Source organism: Xyrauchen texanus, chromosome 35 (assembly GCF_025860055.1).
Source record: "Xyrauchen texanus isolate HMW12.3.18 chromosome 35, RBS_HiC_50CHRs, whole genome shotgun sequence".
Lineage (NCBI taxonomy): Eukaryota > Metazoa > Chordata > Actinopteri > Cypriniformes > Catostomidae > Xyrauchen > Xyrauchen texanus.
This window is the reverse complement of record NC_068310.1, coordinates 9,120,407-9,136,216: the sequence shown is the minus strand read 5'-3', so window position 1 is coordinate 9,136,216 and position 15,810 is coordinate 9,120,407. Positions and strand designations below refer to the sequence as shown.

The 15,810-nt window shown below is 35.3% G+C and overlaps 1 protein-coding gene across 2 annotated transcripts in view; it reads right to left on the bottom strand.

Moving 5' to 3' along the window:
• The window catches only part of syt2a (synaptotagmin IIa), a 42,991-nt gene that overhangs the window by 14,974 nt on the left and 12,207 nt on the right, over positions 1–15,810 (bottom strand). For both annotated transcript variants that reach the window (XM_052105118.1, XM_052105119.1), the window contains exons 2-3: positions 8,532–8,752; positions 7,794–7,954 (exon numbers count right to left, since the gene is read on the bottom strand). In XM_052105118.1, the coding sequence (XP_051961078.1) occupies positions 7,794–7,954; positions 8,532–8,727 (357 nt within the window). In that variant the 5' untranslated portion in view covers positions 8,728–8,752. The remainder of the gene's footprint in view (positions 1–7,793; positions 7,955–8,531; positions 8,753–15,810) is intronic.

The window sequence follows — 15,810 nt, the reverse complement described above, 5'->3', positions numbered from 1 at the left end:
CAAATCCTTTTTAAAGATAACAAAGAATGCAAGGAATGTCCGTATTGAAGAGTACTTTCCTGATGTTATACAGTTCATTGACAAAGCAAAAGTTTATAGGAGTGAAGGGTGCTTTAGCAATGTAGAAGTATTTCGTCTGAAGAAAATACTTGCTAAACTTAATGTTCAACTAGGGTCCAATACTAGTAAGGAAAAATGAAAAGTACATTCATGTTGGCTTTTTATTTGAGTCTAATTGTTTTTTGCTTTCTTCATTTATGGGAGAAATATGCATTGCTTCTCTGAATGTTAATGGAGCAAGAGAGGGAAAAAACGTTTTTATCTTTTTGAAACCTTTAAACAGAAAAAGGTTGATGTTTTATTTGCTCAAGAGACTCATAGTGATGAGATAAACGCAAGTGATTGGGCAAGAGAGTTTGATGGATTATCTCTTCTTAGTCATTTGAGCTCCACCAGTGGAGGCGTTGCTATTTTGTTTTCCAAAGGTTTTATTCCTCTTTCATATCATGTGGAAGAGATCATAAAAGGCAGACTTTTAAAAGTCAGAGCTCAGTTTGAGAATTGTTTTTTGTATTTATTTCTGTATATGTTCCTACCAGGACAGTTGAAAGAATGTGTTTTTTAGATACTTTGAGTCAGGTTTTAGCAAACTGTAACACAGAGGATGTTCTGATTTTAGGGGGATTTTAATTGCACAGAATGTTTCTGTGACAGAAATCATGTAGAGCCGCATATGCCATCACAAAAGAGGCTTATCGAAATGATGAAGTCTAATGAGATTTTTGATGTATGGAGGAATTTTAATCTCACTCAGAGGCAGTATACTTGGGTTCATGTTCGAGATAATTTAATATCCCTAGCGAGGTTGGACAGATTTTATGGCCATAAACACCAACTTAATATGTTCAGGGGTTGCTCTATCATCCCAGTTGGTTTTTCTGATCACAGTCTAGTTAAGTGTGCTGTGACAGTGAGTTCTGTTAAACCAAAAAGTGCTTATTGGCACTTGAATAATAACCTGTTGTGTGACCATTTTTTTCAAGGTCTTCTTAAGGAATTTTGGGTTGACTTTAGATCCCAGAAATCATCCTTTCAATCTATCCAGCAGTGGTGGGATTTTGCTAAGATACAAGTTAGACAGTTGAGTCAACTTTATACCTTCAATGTCACAAGAGACAGAAACATTGAGATTGAAATGTTAGAAAAGGAACTAAATAATTTGCAAGAACTTGCCAATATCACCGGTGATTTGGCCATTATTAAGAGTTTTAGACAAAAAAGAGCTTTTAAATGACCTTTTGGATGTAACCACACAAGGAGCACTGGTCAGGTCAAGATTTCAGAACATAGAGCTGATGGATGCACCTTCTAAGTTCTTCTTTAATTTAGAAAAAAAGAATGGGCAAAAAAAGCTTATTCACTCTCTACGCTCCGAGTCTGGAGTTCTGTTGTCAGACCCCTCTGAGATCAGAAACAGGGCAGTTTGCTTCTACAGAAAATTGTATGAGAGTGAATTAACTCATGTTGAAACAGATGTGAGTTTTTTTGCTAACTTACCTCAAGTTCCTGATGAAATCAACGCCGAACTTTGTAAAGCTATAACACTAGTAGAACTAGAAAAGGCACTTAAAAACATGGAGGGTGGTAAAGCACCGGGAATCGACGGGCTACCAGTCGAATTTTACAAAACGTTTTGGACAGAGGTTAGCCCGGATTTACTGCAGGTTTTAAATGAAAGTCTAGTTAATGGGCAGCTACCTCGAAGTTGTAGAAGGGCAGTCCTCACTCTTCTACCAAAGAAAGGTGATCTAAATGAGATCAAAAACTGGAGACCTGTGAGCTTGTTGTGCTCTGACTACAAATTACTCTCTAAAGTTCTAGCAAATAGACTAAGTGAAGTTCTTGGCCGAATTATTCATCCCGACCAGTCTTATTGTGTTCCTGGGAGACGAATCTCTGACAATATCTCCTTTATTAGGGATATTTTGGATATTGGCAAAAATCTAAAATTAGACTTTGGTTTACTGTCCATTGACCAAGAAAAAGCTTTCGACAGAGTGGAACACACGTATTTATGGAATGTTTTAACAGCTTTTGGTTTTAGTAATGTTTTTATCTCCTTGATAAAAGTGTTGTACAATGATGTTGAAAGCGTCTTGAAACTTAATGGAAACTTGTGTGCCCCTTTTAGAGTTTTTAGAGGAATCAGGCAAGGCTGTGCCTTGTCTGGTATGCTATATACATTAGCTATAGAGCCCCTCTTAAACAAAATTAGAGCAAATTTGCATGGTTTACATGTCCCAAGGTGTACTCATGTTTTTAAGCTATCGGCATATGCTGATGATGTTGTTGTTTTAATTAATGGACAAAGAGATATAAATGTTTTGTTGGGAATTCTGAATGATTTTAAAAAGATTTCTGCCACAAAAGTTAATTGGTCAAAGAGTGAAGCAATATTGGTGGGTAATTGGGCCAATATGGAGCCAAGGCTCCCAGAAGGTTTATCTTGGATCAAGGATGGCTTTAAATACTTGGGAGTGTATCTAGGGGACAGAATATTCATGCAAAAGAATTTCGAAGGAATTGTCGAGAAGTTTAAGGGTCGCCTCAACAAGTGGCTTTTTTACTCCCTAAAATGTCCTATAAGGGACGAATCTTGATTATTAACAACTTAATTGCTTCTACTCTTTGGCACCGATTAATTTGCGTGGATCCTCCACGAGATATATTGCCAAAGTTACAGTCAATTTTAGTTGATTTCTTTTGGGACAAAATGCATTGGGTACTGAAAGCTGTTCTGTATTTACCTAAAGAGGAAGGGGACATGGCCTAATTCATATACAGAGCAGAATAGCAGCTTTCAGGGTTCAATTCAGCTCAAAGACTCTTGACTGGACCAATAGACTCAAGCTGGAAATTCGCTGCTTGCGTCATTCTGAGGAATTTCAGAAATCTGGACTTTGACAGATCTTTATTTTTGTTGAACCCACAAAAAATGGATCTGTCTAAAATGCCCACCTTTTACCAGAACCTTTTTAAAGTTTGGTCTTTGTTTAAGGTACAGAAGCTAAGCACCACAAGCTCTTTGTACTGGTTACTGCAGGAACCTCTGATTCTTGGGTCACGTTTGGACTTATCCAGCGAAAAGTCCTTTCCTGCAATTTCTGATATTCTTATCAGAACCAGGTTGTTGACACTTGGACATTTGCTTGATCTGGCTGGACCGGCTTTCGAGGATATCGATATAGTTGCTGGACATTTGGGGGTAAAGTCAAAGCGCGTCACGGCCAAGCTACTTGAGGGGTGGAAGTCAGCACTTACGTCAGAGGAACTCATGCTACTGGGGGAATGCACTGAAGGCTCGGTTGCCCCAAATTGCGGTGACCCCTTTCCTGATCTGTACCTATTGGCTGACTTTGGAGAATGTGAAAGTGTTTTTTGCAAACCAACACATTGATGTTAATGGGTTCGAACCCAGTGTCTGGAAAACTCCTGTACAAAAACTGTGTCAAAATTCTGAACAAACAGTCTTTCAACAAAAGAGTCGACACGCCTTGGCGCTCTGTCCTCCATCTGGGAGAAAGTATTAAACCAGAATGGAGAGCATTGTACAAATCACCTTTGCCCAAAAAGGTTGGGGACTTACAGTGGAGAATCCTGCATGGCGCTATTGCGGTGAATGCACTTGTTTCAGTTTTAAACCCTGGTACTAGTGACGAATGTCCATTTTGCTTTCAGAGAGAAAATGTTTTTCATGCCTTTCTGCATTGTAACAGACTTTTACCGTTATTTCAGGTTTTAGAGAGTTTATTTGATCATTTTGACGAGATTTTCACTTTGGAAATGTTTATTTGTGGTTTTAAATTTACTCGAGTCGTCGATTTTGTTGCCAACTACTGAACTTTCTATTAGGGCAGGCAAAAAGGCTATTTATGACACTCGGAAGATAAAAATTGAACGAAATTCAAGCATCAATTTACCTATTATGTTTTTTAACCTTGTGAAATCTAGAGTCTTAATTGACTTTCAATATTATAAGTCTATGGGGGATCTTATGTCATTTGAGTTGATTTGGTGCTATAAGGGAGCTCTGTGTGAAGTTATTAACTAGAGTTTACATTTTGTACATGCTTTAGAATGATAGTGTGAAAATATTGCTTTTTTACTTGTTTTTTGTTATGAATTGAATGTGTATAGTACTTTCCTTTTAGGTAGGAACTGATTGTGTTTGTCCCGAAAATTGTAATAAAGGTGTGTTGAAAATTCAAAATCTCTCTCTCTCTCTCTCTCTCTCTCTCTCTCTCTCTCTCTCTATATATATATATATATATATATAGTTGGTTCTTATACTTTATATATATTATAAAGTATAAGAACCAACTGCAATTTGATCAAATCAAAATGTAATCACTAAAGGTTTTCATCATATTATGATTTAAATGCATTATTAAAACTACTTATTTAGCCTAGCTTTTTTAGGTGCTCTTCACTACCACAAGAAAAAAATACTGGTTTGTAAAATCTCCAAAATGTATGATGTGCTTTAGTTGTTAACAACCAGACAATGCATGCACATTAGCTGGAACTGTTAGTCTATTAATCACAAAGACATTTGGAAAAGGTTATTACTGTACATACTATACAGAAACCTTAGTGGAGCGGTTCCAATTCTCAGGGTACCGAATATAAAGTATATTTCAAACTGAACCACACGAAACTTACACTCACACACACTATCAAGGACATAAAAATAATAAAAATTTTAAAAACTCACTAAATGCACACGTACACACACCATTGCAATTTGGCTCTTGGTTTCTCTAATTTCTTCCATACCTACATTATTCCATGGTTCATCTCTACATTTTAACAAAAATAGGAACAAATATTAGTTTTTTCTTTCATCACAAGGGTCGTCCAGGAAAGTTACTCTCAAGTCAAGTTGTGGTCATTCACTGGTGCTCTTATGAAGGGCATGTATTTGGCTTTGTTTGAAATGCTGCTTCACCTTATCTGGACATTTCTGCTGGTTCCTTTTCCTGACAATAATCGCTTTAAGAAAGATTTGAAATAATGTCCTCTACTAATCCAAACAATATAAAAAAATGATCGTGCATTAACTTAGGGAAAATACAGGTTATATTGGCATATATAGGCTTGGATATATTTAGATAGGTGGAGCAGCTTTTAGAAGACAAATCGCCAAAACCATACCCTTTCAACATGCATGTTAGAGGGGATTGGTGTTTTGGTTTCTCTAAGTAAGTTGAAATGAAGTTTAAGTTCATAACCAAATGCACATACATTCCTAAAGTGGCATCCCTTATGTTGGTTTGGCTTTCAATCACCCATACTGCTCATGTGTATGTGGCATGTCAAACAGGTGGAATGCGAGCCCTCCCCAACCCACCCCAAACTAGTTCCTCAAGCAACCTCAGCACTCATGTAGCTTGCATGATTCAAGTAGAAGCCATATATTTCATTCCAGCCAGTCGACATAGCCCACCTTCCCCTGCCCTGGTCAGAGCTTACACCGTGCGGTCAGAGAGGGGTGCTGCAAGCCATGTCACACCTACCGTAAGTAGACAGGTCCACCACAGTCAAGACACACGGAGCACATATCAGACATAAAGCGGGAAGGATAGAAAGATGAAGAGATGGAGAGAGAAAGGGAGAGATTGAACTCACAGAAGACAGAATCAAGTTGAGATAATCAAGTAAACACTTAATGGACATGTATCAAAAATTAGCCTTTTTTGTTCAATAAACATCTGTTATTCATCATTCTAATAACCTTTACTTATTACACGGCTCTCTTGAATACTTGATTCTGTCATTGACAAAAAAGGAGGTGATACAAATTACAAATCTACTTTAAAAATGTATTTATGGCATTTAAAAAAATATTACAAATATCATGGAATTCTGAGTCACGAATATCAAAAAGTTTTTCTTATGGTTACTCCATTTGACATGAACAAATATGCTTTTTCATTAAAATGTCAAAATATCTGATTTTCTTTTTCTTTTTTTTTGTCACAAGACAACATAATAGCTACCCACATGTTAGATCACCAGATAAAAAAAATAAATAATAATATATATATATATATATATAGAGAGAGAGAGAGAGAGAGAGAGAGAGAGAGAGAGAGAGAGAGAGAGAGAGAGAAATACTAATAAAACATTAATAAAAACAACTTATGTCAACTTTCTTTTATAAGAACTGTAGCTTGTACTGAGAGAAAAAAAGAGCATCATTGACCCATAAATTAATTTTGTTGCAGTTTTAACCTTGTTGCATTTTTTTCAGTGCTGTAATGCATTGTTATTTCTTGGTGGAATATGTAATATAATAAGATACCATATAAGATTGTAAAATAATTTCAACTCAAGTATTTGGTAAGTAGCCGTGTAATAAGCGAGATGTACAGTCTGTCTGCATTTATTTCAAAATAACAATTTACTTCTACAACCAATTTTTTAAAGTACATAAATAATAAGTCTGTCTTGATGGTGTTTATGCACAAATTTTGTTTTTGAGATATTTATACAGCATAGCAACTGATATTTTGGGATGTAATAGGGCAGAACTTTATTGATTCCCAAGTAGAAATTAGCTTGTCAAAATAACAGAAATACAGCACACAGCAGGGCCCAACACAACACAGCAAATATAGCAAAACTCTTTAGCTGTTCAGCTTTTATATTTCCTACATAGAGATAAAAAAGATTTAGTGCTGCTGTGCATCCGCTGAAAAAATGTGTCATTTTTAACACAAAAGCACAAGAGATTAACAGCACACATTCTATGGAAAACCAAATTATATGAACACAGCAAATGAAATGACAAGGCGGAAAATCTTTCATGTAGCTTTCCTGCTTTACAGGCCGCAAATAACGTACAACACTGAATATTTTATATTCCATGAATATTAAATTGCCAAAAAAAAAAATCTTTTCAGAATACCAACCATCCATTTACTTGACCTAGAAACTATATTGGGGATATGTGAGGCAGTAACATGGCCATTTTTAAAACAGAGGAGCTTATGTTTTGAGATTGCTGAAATAAAAAAAATATACATGTATTTTATGAGCAAAAGCCTAAAGCATTATGAAAAACAAATGAAAAAGATGAGACAGTATCCAACAATATTAAACACATTAGTATTAGGCAGAAATTAGTTCATCTTTTTATCTTTTTTTTTCACTACTCTTGACTGAAATTTTAGAGGGATGGTTAACCCTAAAATGAAAATGCTGTCCTTATTTACTCATCCTCATTTAATTCTGTCATTTATGATTTTCTTTCATACACGAAACACAAAAGGAGAAAATTAGCAGAATATTGACACTGCTGTTTTCCTTTCATTGAAACTGAATGATGACCATGGGCTAACAAGCTCAAAAAAGGGAAAAAATAACCAGACAAAAAGAAAGCTGCTGCAGGGGAGAAGATCATCCGTGAATAACAACTTTTACTCTGGTCTTTTCCTCATGCAAAGCTATTGTATGACTTTAGAAGACTTGGAATATAGCACATTAGTTATATACTGTATGGACTGCTCTTATGGTGTTTCTGGAGCTTGACAGCCTCCACCATTCACATTCATTGTATGGAAAAGAGTTGTGAGGGCATGCTGCCTAACATCTCCTTTGGTTGTTTATGGACATAGTCATATGTGTTTGGAAAGACCCAAGTGTGAGTAAGAAATGACAAAATTGTAATTTATTGGTGAACCATCCCTTTAAGGCTGAAGAGCCGTGTGGGTGGTGTTAGGTGGTCATACCTCTCCTCCCTTCATGCTCTTCATTCCCATGTCTTCCTTCCCTTTCTTTCCCTTCTTGCCTTTTTTCTTCTTAAGGCAGGTCTTTTTAACAATGCAAAAACAGCAAGTGAGTATGAGGACCACAGCTACGATAGCGATGGCAATGATGGCCCAGGGAGGTACTAAAAGTGAAAGACAGAGACATATGGAGGAATAGGGGCTGGGAAAAAACAGTGCTATTAACATAGCCAAGTGTTTCTTCACCATTACCCCTTGACTAATAAATAATAACAAATAATATGCATTTGCAAAGCTGTAGCTTCTGGGATATTCAAGGATAACTTTAAAATAAATATTTGTTAAGACAAACTTTGATGTTGGTTTGACAAAGCCTTACCTGAATATTTACAGTAAAACAGTTTCAAAAGACAGGCAGACAGACAGACAGACAGACAGACAGACAGACAGACAGACAGACAGACAGAGAGACAGACAGACAGACAGACAGACAGATAGACAGACAGACAGACAGACAGACAGACAGACAGACAGACAGAGAGACAGACAGACAGATAGACAGACAGACAGACAGACAGACAGACAGACAGACAGACAGACAGACAGACAGAGAGACAGACAGACAGACAGACAGACAGACAGATAGATAGATAGATAGATAGATAGATAGATAGATAGATAGATAGATAGATAGATAGATAGATAGATAGATAGATAGATAGATCTATAGAAAACACTCACATGGTAGCTTGTCCATTTCATTGAGGAACTTGTTCTTGATGTCACCAAAGACGTCATTCTTGCTGACAGGGCCCTGATGCTCAGTGGAGTTGTCTGCCGGTGTAGATACAGCAGGGGCCATCGTCAGGGCACTGGCACCAGTGGGCACGGGGGCCACCATGGCCTCAGGGTTATTCTTAAACAAATTCTCCTTCATGTTTGATGGCTACACCAACAGAAACCTTAATGGAGGAAAAAGATGTGTTAACATGGGTGTCATGAGTACATCCTAAATCACTGAATGTTGCGTTGGATTTACTACATCGTCGCCAGTAGAAAACTGAATGAAACAACCTATTTGCTCCATACAAAATTTACAAATATTGCCAGCATATAGTTACTGTAGGAGTGACTGTCAGCATTATGTGATCTGATCTGTCTGATCTCTTGATTATCAAAACATGCCCAATTATGTGAACAAAAATGTTAGCAAGTGGGATTTGGCATTGAAAATTAATCCAAATAGTAAGCATGCATATACTAACAAGTACAAACATACTTCTAAAGTAAGATTTTACTGAATTAAAAGTTTTTTCTTAAAGGGGTCGAAGTCACATCGTAAAATGTACCTATGTCTGCTTGTAATGTTAAAAAAATAAAATAAATACAAAATAAATAAATAAATGTGTGCCAAAACCAAAGGAAAATGTGATACCTCTTGAAATTATAATTTTAATTGCAAGACTGAGCATGAAATATAAGACAGTAGATGTTTTGATCTAAAGTCTTTACATTAGCCCTTTTTCTTTTACACAGAAAAATGTCAAATAGAGCTCTGCGGTTTTGCATAAATTAATGAAAATATAAAACTCTCACATTCTAAATGATTCAACTGAAGCAGGATCACCCACGATGAAAAGAATGATACATGAAAGGAAACTTACCCTCTGATTTCTTTAAAAAAAAGCACTGCGATGTAGGACAACAAAAAGGATTTCTCATTTCTCAAACGTCAATTTCCTGCTCCAGTGTTGCAGAGTCTGTCTGTACCCATTGCCTTGCGTAAATAATTTAATGAAGTTGACAAATCACTGGATAAGCCACTTTATTATTCAAGGCCCCATTTCTTCACTGAAAATGTATGGAGGAATGCGCTATAATGCAGTTATGCAATCTGACATAAAGGAAAATAAGACAAGAAGAAAACTATTTTTTTATATATATATATAATATGCATTGCCACAATAAGCCCAGGAATGTGCTTAAAAGTAAATAGGGTCGATGTCGATTTGTCACAATCCCTTGTTGTCTGCCCTGTGTTTCTCACTTGTCACCTGTCCTAAACTACACTTCCCATAATTCCCTGCCCTCATCACTGCCAGCAGTCATTCATTGTTCTCACCTGTATGTTGTTTAGTCCTCATTATCCTTGTGTATTTAAACCCTGTTGTTTCACCATTCGTAGTCGGTTGTTAAATGTAGATGGCATGTCTGTTCCTATATGTGTTTTGACCCTGTTCCTCACATGTGTTTTGACCCTGTTCCTCACCCGTGTTAATATTTGCTCTTGTTAAAATTTTAGTTTCCCATCGTGGATGTTTGATTTGTTCCCGTGTCTACCTGTTATTTGTATTTATTTATAGTTTCATTAAAACCACTAGCCGCACCTGGATCTTGCCTGCTTGACTTCTCTTTATACATTCTTTACAGATTTTATGTTCATGCCTCAACCACAACCACAACATCTCCAATATTCTTCCTCCTTCAAAGTGCTAAATATCAAGCCAGCCCACAACTCGATTATTTTGGAGATTATTACATTTGAAATGAAATGGATGCACCAATTAATCGTTTTACAATAAGGCCAGGAATGTGCACTAAGAAAGTAAAATGCATAATTTTTTATTTCATCTTGGCTTCAAAATATTTCAATGTTCTTTTAACTTGTACACCCTGTTTCTAGTCAATTGTTGAAAGCATATGGACTTTCAAAGGTCAGTTTAGCATTTTTAAAACTGTAAATCTGTAATTCCAACTTTAAGTGGGATTGGCTCTTGACTTTACCACCACAGATGGGACTATCAGATCTTTGATAAGGCAATTGCAAGCAAATTAAATGCTTGGTTTGCCTGAGTACCTGATGTCAGAACAAAAACTCCTCCTTTGCAATGTATTATGCTCCTTTTTATAAAACACTACTTCAGGCATATTTACAGGATGAGTCAGAGCCAGGATCAATTGCAAGAATACAAATACTGACAAAAAATGCACTTGTTTGAACAGCTTGTAACCAACCCACTGCTGTCCAATTATATGATATTAATTACTCATGGTGAAAACAAAGAGACAAGTGATCTAAGGAAATTGGCTGACTAAACAATCCCAAGGTAATTTCAACTGACTTACAAATGAATGTGTTAAATGACTGTAGAGCTCCAAATGGATAAATACCTGAGAGAAAATGAGAGATAAATTGTAGCTTATCTGCCAACAGACTGGAAGTTAATAAACAAAAGGCAGATTATGATCTGTTGTCAACATTTGTTGCTGTAGCTGTCCAAAAGCTTTATTTGCAAAGATTAGTTTATAAAACTGAAAGTGTAAACAAAAAGTAATGTTGCCAAAACCACAAATGTGCTAGAAGAGTAAAAATATATTTTCTCTAAGACTCTATGATATGCTGATAGATATGTGCGGAGAACCAATGTACATTTGAGAGCTGAACAATAGGATGGGGCTTACGCCAAAGGGAACTAGTCTACCCTATCCATGATTATTCACATTTATTCAGAGTCTTTCTGGTTTAAAAAATGACTTATTCAGCTCCTTTAACTGTATTATTAGAAAATGAATTCACCTGCAATTTGTCTTTAGAAAACTGCCCTCATATCAAATCAAAGTTTTCCCTCTCTTTGAAAGCTATAAAAGGCAAAATTCATGACTGGTTGTGAGTCAGCTATTACAAGTGCTGACCTGGCCTTTTCAGCGGATTTATCCTGCTGAGCCACAGCGTCACCGGTCACTGTCTCTCATTTTTCACTTGACTGAGCCCGCACGCTCGTTCCAGAAGGACCACCTTGAATTAATCCCACCATAAAGCAGTCAAATTCTGTGAGATAATGTACAACCACTCCATAACTGTATTATTATGGTTAGTTTTGTTCATTGGCCTGAGGTGGGGAGAATGTATTTTGGTAGTTTTCTCACATCTGTGACAAAGTCCTGGCAAACAGCTGTGTAAAGGGAATTTGATGCTAGTTTGAAGGATAAGGTGGAGAAAGGGCCTTGATCATCTGGACGTGATGCTTTAAATGATCTGTCAACTGAACTTGTTGAAAAGCTGCAGTTTGTTAGTGAGACACACCGTAGGATATGAAGCAGAAAGATTAGATATATTTGGAAAAAAGAATGAAAGAAATAGTCACAGTGGGACAATAAAAAAAGACCTATGTGTTTTAACATCAGCTGCTTATGATTTATTTCTTGCTTTGTTGTTGTTATTTTTGAAATAGAAAGTAATTGCTTGATAATACTGTAAAAAGTGATTTGCTTTACTTAAAAATGTTTTGCAATATTTCCACCCTAGTTCAAATAGTGTATAATAATAATATAATAACACTTTACTATAGGTTCTATTTGTTAACATTAGTTAATGCTTTATGTATCATGAAAAAACAATTACATATTTTAATATATTTATTATTGTTTGTTAATGTTAGTTAATAAAAATACAATTGTAATTTTTTTGTTTATATTAGTTCATAGTGCATATAATAATGTTAACATTCAACTTTTGATTAAAACATGTATCAGTATATGTTGAAATTAACATGAACTAAGATTAATAAATGCTGCAAAAATGTTGTTCATTGTTAGCTCATGTTAACTAATGTTGTTAAGTAAAGTTAACCAATAAAAACCTTAATGTTATGTGTTATGAAAAATAATAATACATTTTAAGGGATAAAATAAAAAAAAAAATAATTTGAAAAATTCCTTGTATCTATCTTAATTAAGAGTTTAAAGCACAGCAATAGAGAAACAAGTATGCCTATACTATATCAAATCCAGAAAGCAAGCCTATTTTTTTCACATAAATCAAAACCCATTGTACAACCAATATAGCAGTGTACTATAAAAGATATGTACTGTAGTTGATCTTCTAAGGGTGATGATGTCCTGAAAACAAATGAACTGCAGCTCTGGACTTAATTTGACTGATAATAGTGATTATTGGTAAACTTTGAATAGATGAGAAATAAACAGTTTCCTGACAACTGACCCTGCCAATCGTTGTCAAGCTTACACTTGATGTTAGTGATTAATGAATATTTAATAATGCCACTCTGGTACACAGATAAGCACTATTATGCTAGCATAATTGCAAGATTGAGCACTCAATTAAAAATCCCTGTTACCTTACATCGTCTAACATCTAATCATATTAATGTATAATAAGAGCTACAATATCAAAGAAAGTCCACTTTCAAGTCATTTTTGTCCATACAAGGTGAAAAAAACAAAAACAAAAATAACATAATTAGTTGTTTTTGTTTTGAGCAATACTACACACTGTGCCATAACTCTGAGCTCTGATTCTGTAGAGACCTCCCACTCTCTCTGGATAGATATTTTCTATTCAGCCAAATATTTGTTAGGACAGGACCTGGAGCTTTTGTGTTTTATTATCAAGAACATTGTATACATCATCTTTGTTTGTGTAACACCACTTATGTAATGAAGGACTTTAAATGATAATTTGATTTGTTAATTTATTTGTACTATTCTGCAGTATCAACTCTAACTTTGAGTTTGTGTTTTCATGTGGTTGTACATTTTCTGTACAAATATACAAACTGATGGAAATACTATATGTTCAGGTCATATTTCACACTATTTATTTCTTTATTTACTTATTTTATATTGGGTTTTAAATAAGACGCAGACAGGTTTTGTGAGATTTATATATCAAACTAAATGTAATTCTGGACTATTAGCATCCTTGAGAAGCAATAACAGTTGTTGATGTGTGGATTGCATAAAGATATTATGCACACACTGAACAACAGAAGTTTGGCAGATGCCCTGAAGCAATTATAATTATGGGATGCAGGAATGATATCTAGTTGGATCTCCAAAGGTTTGATTTGAACTGCCAAATGAGCCAGGGCCATTTCTGCTCCTTCTGTTCCTCCATCACTTCTTACGATCCTGTTTATTTGTGCTTGATAAAACTTTATCTAAGTCAAATGTGTCACTACACCTAATGAGCTTGACTGCAGGACAGTTTTATTGTCAATGTGGGAAATCGAAGAAATATGCTCTCTGGTTCACTCAACGTTTTTCTTGATTGCTTCATATTTATTTAGTTAGTTAGTTAGTTAGTTTGCTTATGTAGCCAAGTGGAGAACTTTCATGAAATTTAACTCTTATCATAAATTGGACGTCGCTCCTTTAAGAACTGGAGTTTTTCTACACCTGCTTTTCGGCACTCTCTTGTGTTCAAGACATGAGAACTTATGTTGTGCAAGAGAACTTGTTTGAGAATTATATTAGTAAATATCTAATTTCACACGATACAAGATGCTTATAAATTGCATTACATATATTCAGAAGAGTCATATTTAAAAATGTTGTCTATCCTTTTCGAAGGATCCATACTCTTCTGAAACCGACAGGTGACCATGCTTTTGCTGTAGCAGAACCCAAGTTTTGGAATAGCCTACCTATTTGTATTAGAACTGCCTTAACAGTACGCAACTTTAAATCAAATTTTAAAACTCGTCTCTTTTCTATAGCTTTTAATCAACCCTAATATACTGTGATATTTTAATTTATTTTATATTTTATTTGTTTTTTATAATCTTTATATAGTATACCATTTAAATGTTTTCTATTGTATTGGTTGTACAGCACATTGGCCAACTGTTGTTGTATTTAATTGTTCTCTATAAATAAACTGATATTGATACTGACATTTGCACCGGATTGCATGTATGGAGTTTGACCACGTTTTGTGCACATGCGAGGATTGGGTATGAAATTTAGTATTAATCATATCTCATTTGAAGATTTATAGCCCAGTGTGTTTTCCAATTAACCTTTTCATGAGTATGAGTGCCCTCTGGAGTGAGTTATTTTTGCTCATGACAATGCACAGCCGGTAGAGGGGGGCAGAGTGTAGATGAGTATTCTTTTTTATATTTGATTTCTTGTCATAAAAAAATTAATAATAAAATACTGTATATAATACAGTAAAAATGAACAAATGGGTTATATATGCTGTACTTTTTTATTTACTTTGTTTTTATAGCTGTAAAAAACAAATAAAAAATGTATATCAGCAGTCTGGTTTGTCTATATTCATTGTTTGACTTCTCAGACATTGTGTGTGTGTGTATGTTTGTGTGTGAGCGGGTTTGGGTGGCTTATGAGGACATTTGTTTTAGGTTACAAACTGGTAATTACAAGGGTATTTTGCTATAAATGTGCTTTATGACGACATTTCTAGTGTCCCCATAATTCAAATTTGCCTATAAAACATACTAAAATGTTTTTGGGAATATTTGTGAGGGTTAGGGGATAGAATCTATATTTTATACAGTATAAAAATCATTATGTCTTTGGAGAGTCCTCATAAGGATAGCCGCACCAACATGTGTTTGTTTGTGTGTGTGTGTGTGTGTGTGTGTGTGTGTGTGAGAGAGAGAGAGAGACAAGCGCTAATGTAAAAAGACTTGGCTGCGTGCATCGTATAATTGCACACAATCTGCATGTTTTCACTGTGAGTATACAAGTTTTAAACTGTTATCGTGCTGCTTTGTATTTCAGAAAAAACATATTATATGTCTGAAAAGAATGTTCTGAGTTGCTGTTTGTGTGAATAAAAAGTGCAACTGCACCTAATAACAAGCAGACGTGGCTGCGTGCATGGGAAGATCGCATTTGGATATGATAGCTGTGCATATACAAGTTGTGAACTGTTATCGTGGTACTTTGGTGACAATTGGGCTGTTTGTTACATAAACATATTATGTGCTTGAAAAGACTCTTTGAGTAGCTGTTTGTTTGATGAATGACAACAGCTACTAATGAAAACAAATGGCGGTATGCGTCGGTGGAAGTTCACATTTGATGTATTGACTGTGCGTATTAGAACTGTAAACTTTTTATTGTGCTACTTTGTTGATGATTTTGATGTAAGTATATTAAAAAACATATTCTGTGGTTTAAAGACTGTATGAGTAACTGTTTGAACAAATATAAATTACAGACGCTTGACCAGTGCAGCCTATGTCGA